The sequence below is a fragment of the Chrysemys picta genome, chromosome 1 (genome assembly GCF_011386835.1).
Source record: "Chrysemys picta bellii isolate R12L10 chromosome 1, ASM1138683v2, whole genome shotgun sequence".
NCBI lineage: Eukaryota > Metazoa > Chordata > Testudines > Emydidae > Chrysemys > Chrysemys picta.
This window is the reverse complement of record NC_088791.1, coordinates 339205426-339225896: the sequence shown is the minus strand read 5'-3', so window position 1 is coordinate 339225896 and position 20471 is coordinate 339205426. Positions and strand designations below refer to the sequence as shown.

The following is a 20471-nucleotide window of genomic DNA, read 5'->3' as shown; positions in this document are numbered from 1 at the left end:
TCCCCTTTGCTCCACCGGAGGGCTCAAATGTGGCTAAAGTAATGCACAGGCCTCGTGCTGGCCCCCCACTTGGGGTAGATCCCCCAGACTAAATAAACAGCTGAACCCCAGCATGTCTCCCCTTTTCCGCTCAGTAACGATTCTCTTCTCTTCCCCTCGGCAGCTCTGAGGAGTGGCAGAAGGTGAGCAAGAGCGAGAGAGAGAAACTGGGGATGACGGTGGAAGACGATGGGGAGTTCTGGTGAGTCCCTGCTGGGTTTTGTACAATGTCAAGGGGCAGCTGTGTGGATTGATTACTCCCACCCAACCATTTCCCATTGAACTGGCACGGGAGTCGCGGCACGTAGCAAAGGGAGGTCTGAAAATAATCCACGCCAGAGGCGCTTCAGTGAAGGATCCAGTTCACAACCTCAGGGGAACACGTCAGACCATGTGGAATTAGCGCTGTGTGACCGGAACCCTAGGAGAGTATGTCTCTTTGTCGCCCCCTAGTGGCTGGTCCGCATTCGGGGTTTTTCATTTGTAGTCCTTCACTCAAGCCATAGAAGCCCATGCTTTTAAATAGGGCTCTCAATTAATCACAGTAAATGCACACGATTAACTCAAAAATATTAATCGCGATTAATCGCCGTTTTAATCACTCTGTTAAGCAACAGAATACCAATTGAAATTTAGTCAGTATTTTGGGATGTTTTTCTACATTTTCAAATATATTGATTTCAATTACAACACAGAATACAAAGTGTGCAGTGCTCACTTTATCATTTTTACAGTGCAAATATTTGTAATAAAAATAATAATATAAACAAAAGAAATAGTATTTTTCAATTCACCTCATACAAGTACTTTAGTGCAATCTCTTTATCGTGAAAGTGTAACTTACAAATGTAGATTTTTTGTTGTTACATAACTGCACTCAAAAACAAAACAATGTAAAACTTTAGAGCCTACAAGTCCACTCAGTCCTACTTCTTGTTCAGCCAATCGCTAAGACTAAAATATTTGTTTATATTTACCGGAGATAATGCTGCCGGCTTCTTATTTACAATGTCACCAGAAAGTGAGAACAGGCATTTGCAGGGCACTGTTGTAGCTGATGTCACAAGATATTTATGTGCCAGATGTGCTAAAGATTCATATGCCTCTTCATGCTTCAGCCATCATTCCAGAGGACATGCTTCCATGTTGATGATGCTCATTAAAAAAAGCAACGCATTAATTAAATTTGTGACTGAACTCCTTGGGGGAGAATTGTATGTCACCTGCTCTGTTTTACCCGCATTCTGCCATTTATTTCATGTTATAACAGTCTCGGATGAAGACCCAGCACATGTTCATTTTAAGAACACTTTCACTGCAGATCTGACAAAATGCAAAGAATGTGAGATTTCTAAAGATAGCTACAGCACTCGACCCAGGATTTAAGAAGCTGAAGTGCCTTCCAAAATCTGAGAGGGATGAGGTGTGGAACATGCTTTCAGAAGTCTTAAAAGAGCACCACTCTGATGCAGAAACTACAGAACCCAAACCACCAAAAAAGAAAATTAATCTTCTGCTGGTGGCATCTGACTCAGATGATAACAATGAACATGCGTCGGTCCGCACTGCTTTGGATTGCTATCGAGCAGAACCCGTCATCAGCATGGACACATGTCCCCTGGAATGGTGGTTGAAGCATGAAGGGCCATATGAATCTTTAGCGCATCTAGCACTTAAATATCTTGCATCGCCGGCTACAAAAGTGCCATACAAACGCCTATTCTCACTTTCAGGTGACATTGTGAACAAGAAATGGGCAGCATTATCTCCTGCAAATGATAACCAATCTTGTGTGTCTGAGCGATTGGCTGAACAAGAAGTAGGACAAAGTGGACTTGCAGGCTCTAAAGTTTTACGTTGTTTTATTTTTGAATGCAATTATTTTTTGTACATAATTCTATATTTGTAAGTTCAGCTTTCATGATAAAGAGATTGCACTACAGTACTTGTATGAGGTGAATTGAAAAGTACTATTTCTTTTGGTTTTTAAGTGCAAATATTTATAATCAAAAATAAGTATAAAGTGAGCTCTGTATTCTGTGTTGTAATTGAAATCAATATATTTGAAAATGTAGAAAACAGCCACAAATATTGAAATAAATGGTATTCTATTATTGTTTAACAGTGCAATTAATTGCACGATTAATTTTTTTAATCGCTTGACAGCCCTACTTTTAAGTAGAGATTTTCAAAGGAATCTTTCGTTGGGATTTGGGTGCCAAACTCCCTTAAGCACCTTTGGAAATCCAGCCTTAGCTCTGTAAGTGCTGGGTTCAAATCCTTCTGGTGTTCCACCTATAACAGACACGAGTAGTAGATAAATCACCTGCACATGCATGGGAAGACAGGACTAGAACCCTGCTCCTTCAGCTCCAAAAAGCACAAGTCTCTGCCACTTGAGCTAAAGGATTGTTCTCGTTGCTTTCTCTGAGAGCATGTCCCATAGCCACTCTGCAGAGTACCAGCCACTAGAGGGCAGGATCACACACCAGTACATAAGAGCTGATCACAGGCTCCTTGCAGTGTATTGGCCACACAATGTGAGCTGTAGGCACACGAGGCTCAGCCCTGCCAATGACCCCTTTCCTGTCGTAGGATGACATTTGAAGACTTCTGCAAATATTTCACCGACATCATAAAGTGCCGTCTCATAAACACCTCCTACCTGAGCATCCACAAGACGTGGGAGGAGGCGGTGATGCGCGGGGCGTGGACAAGACACGACGAGCCCCTCAAGAACCGCTGCGGAGGCTGTATCAACCACAAAGCCACCTTCTTGCAGAACCCCCAGGTGAGACGGCAGAGAGGCATGGAGAAGAGGACCTGCCAGTAATGACCTGAGGCTTGGCAGGGTAACAAGAGCCTGCTTGGGCCATCGGAGGCCAAAGTCTGGAGTGGCTGCCAGACTCCTAAACAGAGCAGGCAGCCATGGTGCTGTTCTGGGGTTAACCACCTGCAATGAGCTCTTCTGTGCTTTTTGTCTCTGGCGCTGAGAGCTTTGCTGTGAGCTAGCCATTGGATTTTTGGCTAAGTGCATCAAAATCAAAGGAAACACGTCTGTGCGCAACAAAGCCACTGCCTTTTGGAAACGAGAGGAAGCATGGTCCAGTGGTTAGAGCACTAGCCTAAGACTAGACCTGGCTTCAAGTCCCTGTTCTGCCCAACTCCTTTGTACCTCAGTTCCCCGTCTGTACAATGGGGATAATAGCACAGGGGTGTTGTGAGGATACATACATTACAAATTGTGAGGGGCTCAGATATGCGAGTGATAGGATGGACAGATGAGTTAAATCCTGTACAAGCCATGCTTGGGCCTTCCTAGACAGAGCCAGGTCAGACTGGGTGCTGAACTTCCCACACAAGTGCAAGTCCCCTAGGCATCAGGCTTAGTCTACTCAACACATGGTCACTTGCTGGGTTTGGACCCAGGTTATATCCAGAGGTGAGAAAGCTCACGCACCCCTCTTGGCACCGTTAACCCCTTCTCTCCCTGCTCCCCCTTGCCATCAGCACGCCTTACCGAACGGAAGGCCTCTCACCTTTCCTCTTTCGGTTGTGTCATTACTTCTAGTACGTGTTTGATGTGAAAAAGGCGGAAGACGAAGTGCTCTTCAGCATCCAGCAGAAACCAAAGAGGACCAGCCGCAAAGAGGGCAAAGGAGAGAACTTGGCCATTGGGTTTGAGATCCAGAAGGTAAGCTGGGGTATGTACCTTGTTGGCCTGAGTGCCTGGGTGCATTAGAGGGGGCAGATGGCTCGGGAAGCTTCCCCCGCTCCCCAGCAAACCCGAGCAGGACCCTGGCAGAACGCTGCTCTTGGTAGCACTCCCCTGTGCATAAGTAGGGGATAGATGGAATGTCAAGCTGCCCCATGACTATAGGGGGCATGGTCATCTGAGTTGAAGGTATTACTAGGCCCCTCCCCTCTCTGCAGCTGGAAGCACAGGGGGAGGGGAGGGGTGGATTGAACCCCACACATGGTGTCACTGCCCTCGAGTGTGGGGCTCTCAGGCACAGATCGCTGATGTCAGGAACTCATACACATGCGAAGACAGTGCATCGCGCAGACAGGGTCTGTGGTCACCAGATCTCGGGCCTGAGGTCGGAGGGACCAAAGACCTGTAGTAGAAGAAGCACTGTGGGGAGACATGATGGAGGAGGGAGGATCCTAGAGAGAACATGGCCAGGGATAATTGAAATCACTTTCTCCCAGATACTGTAAGCCTGGCCTGGGTCATGCGGCAGTGGCCGGGAAATGACTGGGTGCCACTGGCTTAGTCATACCTGACAGCATGAAAGCGGTAGGAGGGGGCACCGAGGGTGTTAGTATCAGAAAGACTGGGACACTGGGCGAGCTTTCAGAGCGGTAGGGCAGTAAATACACATACACCCAGCAAAGCAGAAGGGATAGCCCCTGCTAAATAGGAGTGGTTGATCTGTTACCCTGAGCCCTGAACCTCCCTTTAACCTACCTGGTGTGGTGCTCCATCTCTCGCTAGTAGCTAGACCACATAGAGCGGTTTATGTGTCTGCTCCTGTCTCCACTGGAGCTGATGCTTTAGCTCAAGCAGCAGCGGCTCCTGCTTTTAGACCCGGACACCGTGGGTCCAGTCCCTGCAGATGGACCCACACGAGGGGCCGTCGGGGGGTATTGAAAAGATCTGTGCTGAGTATCCTGTTGTGATCTATGCCCAGGTTGAACTGAACCGGAATTACAGGATGCACACCGTGCAGCAGCAAGTGGCCACCTCCATCTACATTAACTCCCGGAGCATCTTCCTGAGGACAGACCTGAAGGAAGGCCGCTACGTTATCATTCCAACTACCTTCGACCCGGGGCACATGGGAGAGTTCCTTCTCCGGGTTTTCACAGACGTGCCTGCAGATTGCAGGTAAGGAGCCCATCTTCTTATCCTCAGCGTCACGTGCCAAACTAGAACAGGGTAAACTCCCTGGCCTGGATCTCAACCCCTGCCCTGGCCCGAAGGAAGCTCTCAGTAAGGGCCTGTTCTGGCACAATGTGACTTAGCAGGTGAATTTGCAGATCACAAGCTGCTTCAGAACCTGATAGATGTTCATGATCACTGGGCGACCTAGTGGGTTAATGACCCAGTGTGCAAACTAAGGTGTTTCTTAGTAAAACAAATGAGGACGGGAAGGATGGCCCAGTGCTTAGGGCACTAACTGGGGACTTGGGAGTTCCTAGGATTCCAATTTCAGTTCCCTGCTCTGCCACAGACTTCCTGTGCGACCTTGAGCCAGCCGCTTGGTCTCTCTGTGCCTCAGTGTCCCATCTGTAAAATGGGGATAAAAGTACCTCACTGAGAGGATAATACATTAAAGATGGGGAGGTGCTCACAGGCTCGGGTGATGGGCACCATGTCAGTACAATAGCTAGCTAGATAGAAGGAGCTTGCTCCTTATATGAGGAATAAATCCATGCTCCACAATGAACATGTACCCTGCCCTAGAATTTGCACTTTCTTTTGCCCTTGTTTTTATTCTCTGCAAGAAAGAAAGAAAATGGCCAGGAAGGTAGGTAGGGAGCGAGGTGTAAATCCCGCCAGACTCATTGCAGGCTGTGTGGGATTGGGGGATTCCTGGGGGTATTTTCTTTTCTCACGCCCTATTTCCCAACAGCTAAGTTACAACCAGTGCATGTTTAACGTGATGTGGAAACCAAGTGACCTCCCTCGGCCTTCCCCATCCTCTGCCTTCCAGTCACCAAACCCGCATGGAGTTTGCATTGGGCTTCCTTTTAGTGGGGACCCAATTGGCAGGCCAGCCGTGCGCACCTCACTCCCTCCTCCAGAGGCGTCCGGCGCAATATCCAGATCTGCCTCAGAATGTCCCACAACAGGGCTCTGCTCAGCGGCGCCGACTTTCTACTATGCCAGGGAGAGCTCAACCTCCGCCTTGCCCCAGGCTCTGCCCCCACTCCACCCCTTCCCCCAAGGCCCAGCCATGCCCTGCCTCTTCCAGCCCTGTTCCTCCCCCGAGTACACCCCGCCCTTGCTTCGAGGTGCTGGGAGAGAGGGAGAGGTGCTGATTGGTGGAGCCACCGGTGGGCGGGAGGCGCTGATCCGGGGGGGCTATGGGTGGGTGCTCAGCACCCACCATTTTTTCCCCGTGGGTGCTCCAGCCCTGGAGCACCCACTGAATCGGTGCCAACGGCTCTGCTGTTAGAAAGAGGTGTGAGCTCTGGGAGCCCAGGCGTGTCTGACATGACGTCTCCCTTGCTGTTGATCCCCCACGCAGAGAACTGACCTTGGATGAGCCTGCCCGCACCTGCTGGAGTGGAATGTGTGGCTATCCACAAGTGGTGTCCCAGGTCCATGTCCTGGCAGCGGCTGGGCTGAAGAACCAGGATTCCCAAGGAGGTACGGGCCTTTTTTATTGCTTGTTCTGCACTTGCTGAGGGACGGGAAGCCAGTGTTGAGCTTTGGTTTTGTTAGAAGGAAAGTAGGACCAAGTCCTTTGTTTTCAGATCATGTTCCAGGACCTCCAGCACATGCTGATGATCCAACAGGTGCTAAGATAGGGTACCATGGGGATGGCTCCTTCGAAATACAAGAGATGGAGCGGATGTGGTTTATTTCACAGAGACCCATTTGGAAGACAGGACGGAGAGGGACCTTCTGGGTCAACAAGCCCAGTCCCCTGCCATTACAGGCAACTCCCCATCATTCATTATACTGCTGCAGGATCGGTTCTCCACTGCCCGGCATCTTACGTGGTCATGTACCCCAGTGCAGCATGGGTGTATGACTACCCGAGGTGCCAGGCAATGGAGAATCAGACCCACAACCTCTCCTGGAGACGTGGGTCAGGGAGCCAGAGGTTTCCAATATTACAGCGAAATCGCTATTAGAAGATCAGCAGAAGAGGAGCATCTTGTGAGACCCAAGGGCTCCGTAAAGATCAAAAGGCCCCTTTGGGTGTCAAGGCTTCACAGGCGGTAGCTGTGCTGAGATTCTGGGACATTAACAGAACGGCTCTGCATAGATGTAGAGTGACCCTGCCCTGTAAGGCACGTTCACGGAAAGGACATTGCACAAGGCTGGAGGCGTACAAGAGATAACAGGCAGCACATTACACGGTGCATAATCACACTCACAAGCACGAGCTGCAAGGCATTACGGAGGCCGATGGTTTAGCGAGATCGAAACGGGGTCAGACGCTTTCCGTCACTAAGCATGGCCTTTGCCGTTCCAGAAGGGAAGCTACACAGGCTCAAACCATGCTGGGGCTAGGAAGTGGTTACAGTATTACAAAGTATGTATCTCTGCATAGCTGGCAGGTGCACGGGGTGGGGGGCACTGGGAGGTTCATGTGGCTTTAATGCATCGAGTCTAGGCCCTTGCAGGGTACTGAATTGCTTGCATCCCTCCTCTGTCCTTTGGGGACCGGCAGTGGATTCTCCAGAGGGGTGCACCTTCTGTTGGCACTTTGCCATTTGCAGGGCCTCTCATCAGGAAGACAGCCGCACAGCGCCCCCTAGAGTTGTGCTGGTGAGTCCTGGCTCGTTTCTTGGCTGCTAAAGAGAGCGACCTGGCAAGGGGCCTCCAGTTTCATCACTTACATCTGGATCAAGAAACCCTAGGATAATAGTGGTGGGGGGTAGAGGGGTGACTTTTGCTGGTCCTGCTTTCAAAAGAAACACGGTAGCTACCATGGACATTAGTGACTTTTCCTGATTGGAACTCGTCCTATCACAACCCTTCTCACCACCTCACCGGTAATGAGTTCCCAGGCAATGTGCATCAAGGGCGATCCTTGCAGGGCCTTGAGAAGGATCCTTGTGGCAAAGCGGCTGTTCCAAGACTAACACCGCTCCTTCCTTAGGCTATGCTGCATGTTCTGCAAACAGAGCCCTTCTAGGCTCTCCAGCAGGGATGTAGAGGGGTTTATCCCCAGCAGGTTTCTCCTCAGGGGAGAGACAATGACTTGCTGGCTCCCTGCTTACAGAACGCATCAACCTGAGTCGTCTGTCACCTACCCTGGGGTAAGCCAGTGGCAGCTCCACTCAACTAGCAGATGGAGTCAGTGGGCTGGTGACTAGGGGGCTGGTCTGAGATGCCAGAGAGCTGGGTTCTCGTCCCAACACTGCTGCTGACTGCTCCTGGGACAGTCACTTCATCTCTGGGTTATTGCTTCCCCGCCCAGCCTTTGTCAGGCACTCAGCTACCATGGTGATGAGCATGGTTTAGGAACCTTTAGAAATCAAAGGGATCAAATCTGTGATGTGAACAGAGAATCCAGCCTGACATCTGGATCATATGGTGTAGGGCTCTTCTGACCTCATCCCCCCTGTGCTCTGGTTTTCATGGATAACCAGTTTCCTGGGATCATGTACCCTGCTGCTGTTCTAAAGACGTGCTCCAGTTGAGAAGGAAATCAGTCGACAGAGCCTCTTCTACACCCTCCGAGATCTTGGCTCTGAAGAACCAGGTCCCGGGTACAGTGTGATGAGGTGGCTGCAAGGTGGTGACTTTTACACCAAGATGCCAGGTGCAGCCTCTGGAATGGCATTTCCTGTTCTGATTCCCCGGCTTCAAGCCGCAAAGCATGCTGCCCTCTGAGTAAATGTGAGGTCACTGAGATCAGGGCAGAGCAATACCAGCCGCAGAGTGTCCTCCACAGCCAGCAATTGGTGTGCGTTGGTGGTTCCCAGGGCAATTGTGCCTTTCCTGTCTCCCAACCCTTCCCGGACATTTGAGCGCAGTGATTTATGGGTGGAATTTGGCTCTGGCTGGTGGAAAATGAGGCTTTTGTGGGTCTTTCCAAAGAAGCGTTTGGAAAACATGGCTGCGAAATCCTGCAGCTGTTTCTAATTCTGGAAGCAAGGAGCCCCGGGAAGTGGAAAGTTACGGAGTAAGGGGGGCGGTAAATCACTGCCAAGTTTCCTCTGGGAACAAGAGAAGAGGAAGTTCAGTCTCTGGCCTTGGGAAGTGGATTGGTTCGTTCCTCCACATTCCCAGAGTGCACTTGGAGGGAACATTGACACCTGCCTGTGTTTCCTTGGCAGTTACCAAAGCCTCTTGTGAGAGCATTAACCTTGCAGCTTGGCTGCTCTGGCCCTCAAACAATGATTCATTCTGCACTACAAACACGGGGACATGGGCCTGCTGCCTAACGGAGAAATGTTGGTTAATGTGGGATCCTTCTTCTCTGGTCTTGCAGCTCACACACTCACCCGGGCCCTGACTTGATTGCTTCACCCTGTGTCTGGCCTGCCCGAGGCCCCCGGGACACCTCCTTCCAGTCCAGCCAGTGCACGGCTGCGACAATGATCTACCTTGCCCGGCAGGCTAACTTCATAACACGCCCATCCTTGAGCCTCCCCCTGGTCCCCCTGCCACTCATCGCGTCTAGCTTAAACTCTTCTCCTCACCCTCAAGATCCCACACCATCCTGCTCCCTCCTCCACCCCTGCTCATCCCACCTCCCACTCCAATCTGCAGCCTCTTCTCTGTCGTCCCCTAGTGTACAGAGTGCCTGCCCCTAGTAGAGTGACCAGATAGCAAGTGTGAAAAATTGGGACAGGGGGTAGGAGGTAATAGGCACCTATATGAGGAAAAAGCCCCGAATATCGGCACTGTCCCTATAAAATCGGGACACCTGGTCACCCTTGCCCCAAGCCACCACCCTCTTTTCTCTGCACTCAAGCCCCTCCCTAAGACGCATGTTGTCCCCAAGAAATAATTCAACTATTCTGTAACCCTCATTTCTTCTTCGAGTGCCTGCTCATGTCAATTCCAAGTAGGTGTGCGCACGCCGCGTGCACAGTCGTCGGAAGGTTTTCCCTTAGTGGTACCTGTCAGGAGCAATGCTCCCTCCAAAGCCATGTGGACAGAGAGTTTAGAGATGGACTCTGGGGAGAGGGGGATGAGCAGGGATTGGGGGCACAGCGGGGGTGGAGGACTTGGACCTTCCCGCCATGCCGGACACCTTTGAGGCAACGAGGGACCTCCTAGCAATGACACCTCAGTTCCCCACACGGGCGGCAGCACTGGCACCATCACAGTTACTGCAAAGAGGCACAGTGCCCTCTAGGGGCAAGCTGACGATGATGCAGCACCGCTCTCTCTCACCTCAGCACCACTCCCCGGCACCATCTCGCGCCGCACCACCTTGGTCGCCAGGATCGGAGTCCTCATCGGACTCGGAGGCGGAATTGTACGTCTCTAGGCAAAGCTGGCAGCGCTCCAGACAAGGTGGACAGCCACTACCCATGATGTCATGGCCACCGCAGTGGGCCGGGGTCCAGATCCTAGTCGGTGGTTTCGGAGGCACGGGCCCCTCCAGCATCAACAGCTGTAGCCCGGGAACCTCTGCGAGGATCAGAGATGGGCACACAGGCCGGCACTGAGACCTCAGCAGAACTCGGCACTGGGGCCGGTACCAAGATGGGCTCGGGCCTGGAAACCGGCACCACACACGGTGTTTTGGCGCAGGGGTATCCCCGCGAGCCAGAGGGTCAGGAAAACTCAGTGCCCCCATGAGCATCTTCATCCTCCACGGATGGAGCGGTGGCAGGCACATCCACCATGCTGCCAGCAATGGACAACAGAGCCCACCCGGAGTTGATCAGAAGGGTGGCTCAAAATTTGGGCTTGCAGTCAGAGAAGGTGTCAGAGGAGACCGACCCCATGGCCAACATTCTGGTGCCTGAAGGTCCCTCATTAAAACCATCCATAACACTAGTAAAGCATTGTGGCAAACTCCCGCTTCTCTTCCTCCCATGGCCAAAGGGGTGGAGAGGAAGTATTTTGTGCCTTGAAAAGGGTATGGGTACCTGTTCACTCACCCTCAGCCAGGCACTCTGATGGTGGAGGCTGCCAACGAAAAGGAAAGGCAGGGACAACCAGGACCGACTCCTAAGTCTAAGGAGGCGAAGAAGCTGGATCTCTTCAGTAAGAAGGTATATTCTACAGGGGCCAGGGGGTGGGAAGCTCCAGCTTCACATCGTCAACCAGCAGGCAGTCCTCAGCTGCTATAGTTTTAATTCTTGGAACGTCCAAATTTAAGGAACTCCTTCTGGCGGACTCCCACTTGGAATTTGCTGCTGTCCTTGAGGAAGCAAGGTCGTCACGAGGACCTCCTTACAGGCCTCCCTCGATTCAGCAGACTCTGCAATCCATACCATGGCGACAGCCATAGCCAAGAGAAGGAGCTCATGGCTTCAGGTGTTGGGACTCCCGCACGAGGTCCTGCAGACCATTCAGGACTTGCCTTTCGAGTGTGTAGGGCTCTTCTCAGAGCAAACAGACATGAAGCCCCACAGCCTACAGGGCTCACGGACAACTCCGAAGTCCCTGGGGCTTCATATGGCAGCCTCCCAGAGGAAGCATTTTAAACCTCAGCCTGCCCCTCATTTCTACCCAGCTCCTCCTAGACAGGACTATAGCAGGAAGCGGAGCAGGAGAAAAAGACGGAGACCTTCTCAGTCCTCCTCTAACCAGGGCCAGGGCTCAGCAAAGCAGCCCTCAACCTCCAAGCCAAACTTTTGAAGGTGCGCCCGGGGGCGACACACAAGTTCAGATTCCAGAGCCTTCCCCTCCCTTTTGTGAATCGTCTGTCCCATTTCTACCATGCCTGGGCACAAATCACCTCAGACGAATGGGTCTTGAGCACAGTAGAATTGGGATATTCTCTCCAATTCTGTTCCCTCCTGCTTTCCCACCCTCCTTCCCTGTCCCTCTTCAGGGACCCTTCTCATGAACAACTTCTCATGCAGGAGGTGCAAATGCTCCTACAACTCGGGATGGTAGCTAGTAGAGACTGAGAACGAGTAATGAGCTGGGACAGTTTGTCCCTTGATTGTCCCGCAAGCAATAAAAGCATATTATGCGGTGATCCAGCACACGGCTGGGACTCCACATTGCACTGCACTTGCAAGTCAAAGGTAGCTCTTGGCCCTCTGCATTTAGGGCTAGATTGTGCAAGTTGGTGGACTGTGGGGTAGAAATCTGGGTACCTTTTTCCCTTACAAAGCTCCTATAGGTGGCAGCATAGTCTGGTGGCTAAGGGAGTGACCTGGGAGGCAGGAGACTTGGGTACTATTCCTAGGTCTGCACAGAACTTTTGGGTACGTCAGTTGCCCAATCTATAGAACGGGGCAGTGATCCTTCAGCTTGGAAAGCAAACGACTAAGGGGGGATAGGATTGAGGTCTATAAAATCATGACGGGTGTGGAGAAAGTAAATATGAGAAGGAGTAAATAACACTTCCTTAACACAAGAACTAGGGGTCACCAAATGAAATTGATAGGCAGCAGGTTTAAGACAAACAAAAGGAAGTATTTCTTCACACAACGCACAGTCCACCTGTGGAACTCTTTGCCAGAGGATGTTGTGAAGGCCAAGACTATAACAGGGTTCAAAGAACTAGATAAATTCATGGAGAATAGGTCCATCAATGGCTGTTAGCCAGGATGAGCAGGGATGGTGTCACTAGCCTCTGGTTGCCAGAGGCTGTGAGTGGGCAGCAGGGGATGGATCACTTGATGATGACCTGTTCTGTTCATTCCCTCTGGGGCACCTGGCATTGGCCACTGTTGGAAGACAGGATACTGGACTAGATAGACCTTTGGTCTGACCCAGTATGGCCGTTCTTATGTTCTTACCTCCCTTTATAAAGTGCCTTGAGATCTATGGATGAAAAATGCTATGTGGGCTCAATTCAGCGAGGTGTTGAGTGCCCTCAACTGCACCGATGTCAGTGGGCATTGAGGGGGCTCAGAGCAGTGAAGAGAGATCCTAGCAGTGGTAACAAGGTAGGTTCTTCGTTGCACTGCAGTGTGGCCTTGGTGTGTTTTCTTCTGTTCACGTTTATGGGACTATTTTTTGTCATGGCCTGCAGCCAAGATGCTCCGAAGCAGCTAGTGATTTGGAGGGTCCAGCAGGAGACACCTGAAAGGGCCCTGATTTTCAGAATGTGCTGAGCACCCGTTGTCTGAAAATCAGGCTTCTTCAGAGTGTTTCAAGCTGGGCACCCAAAATCACCAGTCAGTTTGGAACATCTGGGCTTGTATGTTACAGTGATATTGTCACTTCACTGTTTGGGAACCACCTTCAGCTGGTTTGCTCAGCCGCTAGCCCACATCCGGGGTGACATCACGCATAATGCAAATGAGCCTTGGCCCCTGGACGTTTGTAGATCTCAAAGGACAATGCGTAGGTGGGCAAGCATCATTGTCCCCATTTACAGAGTTTGCTTGATTTCCTGCTGCCATTTGTGGGTTATAGACTATAATACCCACTGTCAGGAGTGACCCAATCAAGGGCTAGGAGGAATGACATTAGCTGTGGCAGGAGGTAAATTCTCTTTCCTCTCCCCAGGAGCAGACCCATATGTGATCATAAAGTGCGAAGGGAACAAAATTCGATCTCCAGTGCAGAAAAACACCCAGGCTCCAGAGTTTGATGTGAAAGGTCTCTTCTATCGCAAGAAGGCAGGACAGCCCATCATTGTGCAGGTGACTAAAAGGCCAATCTGTGGGGAGCCAGCAGGACACAGGTTCTATTCCCTGATCTGCAGGGCACCATTGGCTATTTCATCAAAATACTTTGTGACTCAGTTTCCCTGTCTAACAGTGATGCTCATACTTGACCATTCTTCATTGTGAGGCTCAATTATTTAACGTGTTAAGTGAAAAGTATTAATTTGTCAGGTTCTTAACCAGAAATGTGGGCTTAAGGAGGTATGGTGCTTTAGACAATGTGCAGGTACTAATGGACAAATTGTCAAGCCTTTTTACTAAGCTCTTCATTGGTCTAATTCCCACTAAAGTCAATGGGAGTTTGCCCAAGTTTGGATTCAGTAAGAACTCAGTAAGGGCTTCAGGAGTTGGCTCATTATGAGGTACTACAGATACTTTTCACATCAAGTATAGCCTCTTAAGGGAGCCCTAAAAACAAAAGGAATGTGGGGTCTGGTTCTCCACTGCCTTTCAGTTCATGTAGTCACTTACACGCTTCCATGCTGTCGTTCTGACCCCAGCCCGCAGGGATCAGAGGAGGTGTGTATTTAATCCTGGGAGAGGCAAGGACACAAGTCATCACGTCATTATTAAAATACCCTCTGTATGACCAGTGACAAGGGTTAAAAAGTCCACTCATCCACCCAGGAAAATGATTAGCCCAGTGACCATTTCAAAAGTGGAGGAAGATCAAGATTCACCAGCTGCAGAGAGAGGCTGGTCTAGAGGTTAAGTTCCAGGAGATCTGGCCACAGGTTTCCTGTGCACCCTTGGGCAAGTCACTTCGTCTCTTTGTGTCCCAGGTCCCCATTTATAACAATACTTCCTTTCTCCCACCCTTTGTCTGTTTGGTCTATTTAGACTGTAAGCTGTTCAGCTCAGGGACTGTCTCGCTTCTTGTATGTACAGCACCCAGCACAATATGGCCCTGATCTCATCTGGGGCCTCTCGGTGCTACTGCAAGAGAACTAATCAATAACAGCAAAACTAGAATGATAAAGGCATCCCATATACCCTGTACGGACATTTGTACGTGCAGAATAGGTTGCAGCAGAAAACCCGCATGTGGCCCAACAGGAACAGCACCCATTTTGTGGTGCATCTGAAGAAGTGGGTTTTTTTACCCACGAAAGCTTATGGCCAAATAAATCTGTTAGTCTTCAACGTGCCCCCGGACTCCTTGTCATTTTGTGTTTTGTTTCTCTAGGTCTGGAACCATAACATTATAAGTGACGAGTTCCTGGGCCAGGTGGCCCTAACTGGTGACCCCGATGACCGTCTGTCACAGCAAACCCTTCAGCTCCAAGATAAGGGGAACAAAAAATCCAATGGCATTTCAGGAAGCATTGCTGTGAGATTGCTCAGCAGTAGCAAACTCACCAATGTCTAGCTTCTCAAGGACTCTTCTTCTCGAGCCATATATGTGAATATAAAATATATATAGTATATATACTGCCTGCAACTATGCATGCATCACACTTAAAGGGGCCAGTCTTATGTTTTCAACGTTCAACAAGGTGCCTTTTGGGGAACCAAAATGATTCTTTTACTCACACGAGGCATCATTTGTAGCCAATACTATAGTGGTTCGTGCTGGTGTGAAAGCACTGGGCCTATGGTACATTCTGTGACAGCCAGAGTGGGATGCCCTGATGCTGTTTGTTTACATGGGGATGTCGCGCACCCCCAGAGATGGGCAGGTTGGTCCCACCAAGCAATATGCCTTTTCAATCTACCTGCTTGGTTTTAGACAACCGTATGGAAATTCATCGTCACTGAAGTCTCCTTTAATCACACATCTGTGGAGGCATCTGAGGAAAGTGGATAACAGGTGGTGTAAATGTACATGGAAGTTTGTCTGCGTATGGAAGTTTGTCTGCGTAGTGGGCCCAGGTTTGTACACTGGCTGTAGAGCAGCTGGAAGGAGAAAACATGGGAAAATGTCCACAGTCTTTCCAAAACAGTGAATCCCATCCTCCTTGGGCAGTGGCCCACCTTACCCGGCAGAGATTATGGCTGTACCACCCGGTGCCAGCTGTCTCACTTTCAGCTGTGTGTGGTCTACCTTGCCAAGTATCAACCCCCGTCTTTCATTGGTAATTGGGAGAGGAGGAAATGGAATAGCCAATTTGACCCCTTTAACTAGTTTAGTGGTCCCCAGACTGTGGGGTGTGCCCCCCTAGGGGGGTGCAGAGGAACATCTGGGGGTGTGTGGTGGAGGCTGGGCCAGCCCCCCAGGGGGTAGGGAGGGAGCGCCACCCAGCCCCGTTCTGCCCCCAGCTTTGCTCCAGCCCCAGGTCCAGCTGCCCGGACACTGTCTGGTTACTCGCAGTAACTGGCCTCTACCACCGGAGGCAGGAAGAGCAGCAGGTGCTGCTGCTGCTGGAGCTGAGAGGAGCACTCAGGGATGGCTCCCTGCCCTGAGCATGGCTACCCCTTCCCCGCCCTGCCCCAGTCACCCCCCTAACTCTGGAGCATAGCTCCCCCTACCCCATCCTGCCCCAGTCACCTCCCCCCACCTCCAGAGCTTGGCTCCCCCTCCCCCGTCCCGCCCCACTCACCCCCCCCACCTCCAGAGCGTGGCTCCCCCACCCCGCCCCAGTCACCCCCCCACCTCCAGAGCGTGGCTCCCCCTCCCCCGTCCTGCCCCAGTCACCTCCCCCCACCTCCAGAGCGTGGCTCCCCCTCCCCCGTCCTGCCCCAGTCACCTCCCCCCATCTCCAGAGCGTGGCTCCCCCTCCCCCATCCCGCCCCACTCACCCCCCCCACCTCCAGAGCGTGGCTCCCCCTCCCCCATCCTGCCCCAGTCACCTCCCCCCACCTCCAGAGCGTGGCTCCCCCTCCCCCATCCAGCCCTACTCACCCCCCACTTCCAGAGCACGGTTTCCCCTCCCCCATCCTGCCCCACTCACACACACCCCCCCCACCTCCAGAGTGTGGCTCCCCTGTCCTGTCCCACTCACCCCTCCTCCCCCCCCCCCCCCGCCTCTGGAGCACAGCTCCCTTTCCCCTGTCCTGCCCCACTCACCTCCTGTCCCCCTGAGGGGGGGGGGGGAGAGGGAGATACAATTGAGAAAATTTGGGGACCACTGAACTAGCTCCTAGGGAGTCACACAATACACAGACTATCTTGTCTATTTCTTATAGGCAAGCAAGCCATAATGACAGGACAGATGAGTTTTTACAGCCTTTTTAATTTCATCATATTGTATCAGGACCAAAATGTCTTAATATTTGTAATCCTTTTAGGTCAGTTTTTCTTTCTCTTAAGAAACAAAATGATAGACGTAGGCTTTATTCCCCCTCCACGGAAGAATCTTTTCTTACATCATTCATTTATTTGGATCTTTTTTATTTTTAAAGCAGATTTGGGAGGGGAGTTATTGACATTCCATTGTAAATGTTGCTGTCTTTTCCGCTTCAGTAAAATGAAAAGAAGTTTTTAATTAAATTAGTTTTGTTTGATTTTGGGGGGACAGATCAGCACTTTACAGTCAGCCTAGTTGGTCTAGGAGCTGTCTTTGATTTAATGCCTGCTATTTCCATCAATTATTTCATTCCTCACAAAGAATCCAGTATTGCACTTTATTACATAAAACTTTGTGGCGTGTATGTGTTAAAATGGGCTGGGAGAATGTCTTTGTATACCCAAAGCATCCAAGTGTCATGCTGTACCAGATCAAAGAGCAGTCCAAACATGCAGTTAAAAAAAAAAAAAAAAAAAAAGCCAAAATCGTAGAGATTGTACCTTCTATAAATAAATTGCATATATTTTATTTGAACACCCTCAGTTCCAAATATCATGGTCTTCCAAAACCCTTTCTCAAACCCAAGGGCTACTGTATGGATTGGGTTATTCCGTTTTAGATTCTTTTCAATAAACTTCCATTTCAAATTGATTTCTCTGCCAGCTTTTAATTCAAACCAAGTCATGGGCGTGATCTTAAGGGGAAGTCAGTAAACAGCTACTGGCATGCGCACCCGATTACACTAATAAACATTCACTCAACAGGGAAAGGGAGTGTGCGGGGAGGACTATATTTGGGAAGCATCCTTCTCATCTGAGAGCAAACCCTTACGCGGTGTACCTGGCCACTAGCCACATGGTGTCAGGGTGTTGCTTTCCAGGCCCTAGAACTCTTCTCCTCCTGAAAGACAGTCAGCCACGGCACAGACAGACGTGCTGGAGAACACACATTCCGTGGATCGGGTCCGGGTAAGAGGGAGTCGTGTGAGTTGCGGTGGCTGAAGGTTACTCCTTTTCTCACGCCAGACAAGCAGCATTCCAATGGCAATGGATCCCTGCCCCCACATGATGTGTGAGATTCTGTTCCGTGCTCCCCTTTTGTGCCCTAATTCTGAGCTGTTCTAGGGTGGGAGAGGCCACCAGTGGAGCCTCTGAATCTGTGCAGTGCTATATTCTGCAGCCTTGTTACTACCACCGAGCCTCCAGAATTGATGCTGGAAGGGCCTGATGGAGGGCAGAAGGTTGGGTGGGGGGCTGCTGCTAGAGGGGGGCAGCTCTGTGGGAGTTGGAGCTGGGGCTTTATGGCCACTCTCAGAACTCTGCCTGCAGGAAGGGAAGGAGGCTGCTGGGATCAGGCACTAACCTCCTCTAGCAGACTGGCTGGCCAGCCCTTTATGGGACGAGTGGGAAAGGAGGAAACAGAAGGGAGCAGCTGTGCCTAAAACCACACTCCTCCTCACCCCTGGGCCTGCAGGGGAGACTTCTCCCACTCCTGAGAACAATGGGCTTGGGCACATCCTCAGCCCCCCTCCAGAAGAGGGACTCAAGCTTCCTAATTCACCCCAGAGGTGCCATCCCTCCTCACAAGGCCCACACAGTTGTGGCCGGAGAGCCGTGTGTGCATGTCCATGGTGGAAGCGCTGAAAATAAATGTCCCCGTGAGATGCCTTTGGCAATTCAGAGCTGCCAGGGGCCCTGCTCGGGCAGAGGCTGGCCCCCTTTGCACCTGCTGCTCTTCGCCTTTTGCAAATGCTGGGACCTGCAAAGGCTGGTCTCTGAGCTGAGGTTTCTGGGGCTGAGCCTTCACGTGATACCTTGTCAGTTCTGTCCCACCCCTGCACCAGTGCAGCCTCCCACAGCTCCAGGAGGGCTTCAGCCAGGAGCAGCATGGTTCTTCCTGGCCAGCCTGCCAGCACATTGGGGGAGAGGGGAGGAGCCATGACCGCACTTTCACCCTCTTAGGGGGGTGCCTCATGCCAGTGTTGGCATTGCAGTAGCACAGTCTGTGCATTCACCAACCTGCCTAGGGCTGGGCCCTGTGCAGGGTCCCAAGGGATGGGGAAAGTCGCCTGAGGGCCCACGTCTCACCTGTGCACAGTGTAGCCCAGTGTTTCTAATGCTTTAAACCATCAGAGCAGGGAGAGTTGGGACGGGGTGTAACCGCACGAATGCCTGTGATCTGGGAGACTGGCGTTCAGCCGCTAACGTTAGACTTTCCCCAGCCCGTTGTCAGTTTCCTAACTGAATATTTCCTTGTCATGTAACTGGGTGCAGTATTCTTCCCTGCCTGCCCTGAACAGTTGTGCATTGTTGATGTGTGCTGTTGAAGAGCTGCTGTGTTCCGCCCCAGAGGTGGCTGCATTTCAGTGGCAGGCAAAATGATCCTTATGTCACTTGGTAACACTTTGCTTGTAATCATTCTGTAAAGGGTGTGTTGTGCTTAGGCGGCTTTGGATAACGTGTACCGTGTAGTATTACATAAATATAGGACATTTCTTTCCAAAGGGTCCCACAGCACTGTACAACTCTGCACACAGGGATGGCATTACTAAGCACTGAAAGGCCCCCTGCTTTGGAGTGAAACATGCATCAGATCATGGAAGGAGGTGAAAACAAGGACTGGTCAGTTTTCTTGTTTCCATCCTGCCACAGCTGCTGTCCCTTGTACCTCCCTAGCCTTCCCCACACCGGCTGATTTTGCTAATCTTTGCCTGGGATTACAGAGTGAAATTCACTCCAGTGCAGAGCCAGCACGAGACCTAGGCACTATTTATCCCCTTCTCAACCCTTTAAAATAGGTCTTAAGAGAGATTTAACTGTTGCAAAGGTCTCTCTGCACAGTGGGGAATTTCACCACTGAGGAGGGAGAGGGCAGATCAGTTAGACAACAGCCACTTAGGACCTTGCTTGTGAGTTAAAAGAACCTGCTGAGGATCACAATTCACTGATATTTAACAAGAGGTAAATGGACTGATGTTTCCTTGATGTGTGCAAAACTCCCACTGCGATCTGTATTAGCAACTGCATGGAGGGAAGGATTGTAGCCCAAGTCCACAAGGTGGCGCTGTTGTGCCTTTTGTTTGTGGGGCTCTGTTGTTCCCCACTGCCAGCCACAATACAGCTCCTGGCCTGAGAGCCTGGTTCCCCTGCCCCCCTTCTGGTCCCCAGCACAAGGGAGGGAGTGAGAGGGAACTGCCAGAGGGGGAGGCGAACGTGTCGTCATAGCCAGGCCTGGCTTAACCCATCCCTGGGGCTAGGCACAATTAATGGAGATGCTCCCACACTGTGGGTGCATTTATATTAGCCTGGTCCTGACCAGCACAGCTGCACGAGTGATCTCTTAACTCAGGACCTGCTCCTGCTGTTCAGCTGTTGCTTAGTTAACCCCCTCCTATCCGGGCTACTCAACCACTGGCATAGGTGCTGGAACTAGGTGGTGCTGGGGTTGCTGCTGCACCCCCTGGCTTGAATCAATCACCCTCCCTGATTGAACCAACCTCGTTATCTCCATAGTGATTTATACCTGCCTCTGGAAATGTCCATTACTTGCGTCTGATGAAGTGGGCATTCACCCACGAAAGCTTATGCTCCAATACTTCTGTTAGTCTTAAAGGTGCCACAGGACCCTCTGTTGCTTTTTACAGATTCAGACTAACACAGCTACCCCTCTGATACTTGGCTTGAAGTGGTTTCCATCATACAC

At 51.1% G+C, this 20471-nt stretch overlaps 1 protein-coding gene across 2 annotated transcripts in view; it reads left to right on the top strand.

Annotated features, from left to right (window-relative positions):
- CAPN5 (calpain 5) overlaps positions 1-17254 on the top strand; it is a 128881-nt gene extending 111627 nt beyond the window's left edge. For both annotated transcript variants that reach the window (XM_065581745.1, XM_065581746.1), the window contains 7 exons: positions 164-241; positions 2635-2830; positions 3611-3733; positions 4734-4930; positions 6297-6418; positions 13382-13518; positions 14729-17254. In XM_065581745.1, coding sequence (XP_065437817.1) covers positions 164-241; positions 2635-2830; positions 3611-3733; positions 4734-4930; positions 6297-6418; positions 13382-13518; positions 14729-14911 — 1036 coding nt within the window. In that variant the 3' untranslated portion in view covers positions 14912-17254. The remainder of the gene's footprint in view (positions 1-163; positions 242-2634; positions 2831-3610; positions 3734-4733; positions 4931-6296; positions 6419-13381; positions 13519-14728) is intronic.
- Positions 17255-20471: the final 3217 nt, after the last annotated feature.